Genomic DNA, 1,800 nt, shown 5'->3' with positions numbered 1-1,800 from the left:
CATTTATGTAAAAGTACATATGACGTTTTGTGAAAAATATGTACGTGATGAAGAAAAATGGATATAATTTTTGGATTCAGCGTACACGATTTACTGTAGAACATGTAGAGATTTCAAGACAATAAAACCATCGCAGGCCTGTGTAATCCAAGTACATTGTTAATAAGGTAACGGAATTTCGAAGACGTACAATCGTTACAATCAGAAATACTGAACAAAAAATACGGAATGAAGATAAAATATTACCCATGTATTTCCATAACGCAATTAATTATTGAGGAATGGATTTGTTTAGTGCCTATAGTAATTATTATAATAAAGGAAGTAATGCATCTGTTTCGCAAATCTACAATGTCTTGTAAAATCTGTAATCCTGTTTTAGCGTAGATTGTTTGTTTATTTGTAGTTAAGCACAAAGCTACACAACGGGCTATCTGTGCTCTGCCCACCACGGGTATCGAAACTCGGTTTCTAGCGTTGTAAGTCCGCAAACATACCGCTGTGAATATTTAGAATATTTATAAAATTATGTTTATTATCTTACTGATCATTCTAATTTTTTACACTACTGTAAAACTTAGTGAAATATGTTTTCCAAGTCATAACATCGATAAGTAAATATCTGATTATATCATTAGATTGAAATATGGTCTAACTTCAAGGGTATACTGATCAATATTGTGGTCTACAAACAAATATTATTTTCTTGAGTTATTTTATCCAAATTATATTGTATACCAATTCTGATGTACAATTATCGTAAAATTCCCAATTTACTTTTCATCTACAAAAAGTCAAAAGAGTTAATGAACAGATTGATAAATACAAAAATGGACGTACTAGTATTCAGTACCTTGTTACCTTCATTTGTGTCAGGATAGCAACAACTATCACTGCTGTTCTCAGACCAAACCGTATTACCCAAGTCACTTGCTTCTGAATCTGTAACGAAAGTTAAATAGTTGTTGGAAATTTCTTAGGAGAAAAGTTCAGTTAAAATTTCCTAATTTAAGATTTTGTGATTTTCATAGATAAAATGTGTTCTCGATTTTAAATTTCTTTGCCGTCACGTTGCTCACATACTGAACTATATCTTAGTAACCCAGAAAAATTTATTGGGCATTTTAGAATGTACAAGTAGCTTAAGACACTCAAGTAATGAAACAATGAAATTGCAGGGTATATCTACACAACCTTTTTGTTTGATCTTGCCAGTAACTATATTGATCTTAACATATGGTTGTTACATCGGGTATTACGTAAGTTTTCATAAACAAGATTTTCCCCCAAATCTAGTATCTTTATTATTTATAGATTTTGTATGATGCTAAGTAGGGCGCATTAAAATAATTGAGTTTGTGAATTTGTTTTACAGGAACTATAATAGCCGAAACGTAAAAAAAAATCATGTTAAAGAATATTAAGCATGCATTGTATCTGTCTATTCTTATTATGATAATGTCATATTCTATACTATCCCACGAAACTTGATCAGGTTGTCGTTTCAGTCCATTACTAAATGAAATATTTTAGAGTAAGACAGCGTAACTATAAAAGTAAATAAAAAACATTAAGATAAAAAAATAATGAAGAAAGACAAATCTTTAGAAGCGATAGAAGTATTGGATTTTCTTTTAAACTCAAAATGAAGCATATTCTTCTTACAAATTCGATGTATTTCATAAAGATTTGCTTTTATATTCATAAATATTTTACACGCCTACGCGCACGTTTACTTAGGGTTAAGAGTAATTCATTTTGTTACTGTATTTTCTAACGATTTTGTTTGTTTGTTTGTTT

At 29.9% G+C, this 1,800-nt stretch overlaps 1 protein-coding gene across 4 annotated transcripts in view; it reads right to left on the bottom strand.

Annotated features, from left to right (window-relative positions):
- Window positions 1-1,800, bottom strand: part of LOC106460279 (phosphoinositide 3-kinase adapter protein 1-like) — a 45,245-nt gene that overhangs the window by 8,564 nt on the left and 34,881 nt on the right. For 2 of the 4 annotated variants that reach the window (XM_013919968.2, XM_022386958.1), the window contains one exon: window positions 841-942. In XM_013919968.2, coding sequence (XP_013775422.1) covers window positions 841-942 — 102 coding nt within the window. The remainder of the gene's footprint in view (window positions 1-840; window positions 943-1,800) is intronic. The other 2 variants (XR_002610730.1, XM_022386957.1) reach the window with 2 other exon arrangements.

This window comes from Limulus polyphemus, unplaced genomic scaffold, assembly GCF_000517525.1.
Source record: "Limulus polyphemus unplaced genomic scaffold, Limulus_polyphemus-2.1.2 Scaffold740, whole genome shotgun sequence".
Classification (NCBI taxonomy): Eukaryota; Metazoa; Arthropoda; class Merostomata; order Xiphosura; family Limulidae; genus Limulus; species Limulus polyphemus.
The sequence above is the reverse complement of the archived record's forward strand: the minus strand, read 5'-3'. Positions and strand labels throughout refer to the sequence as shown.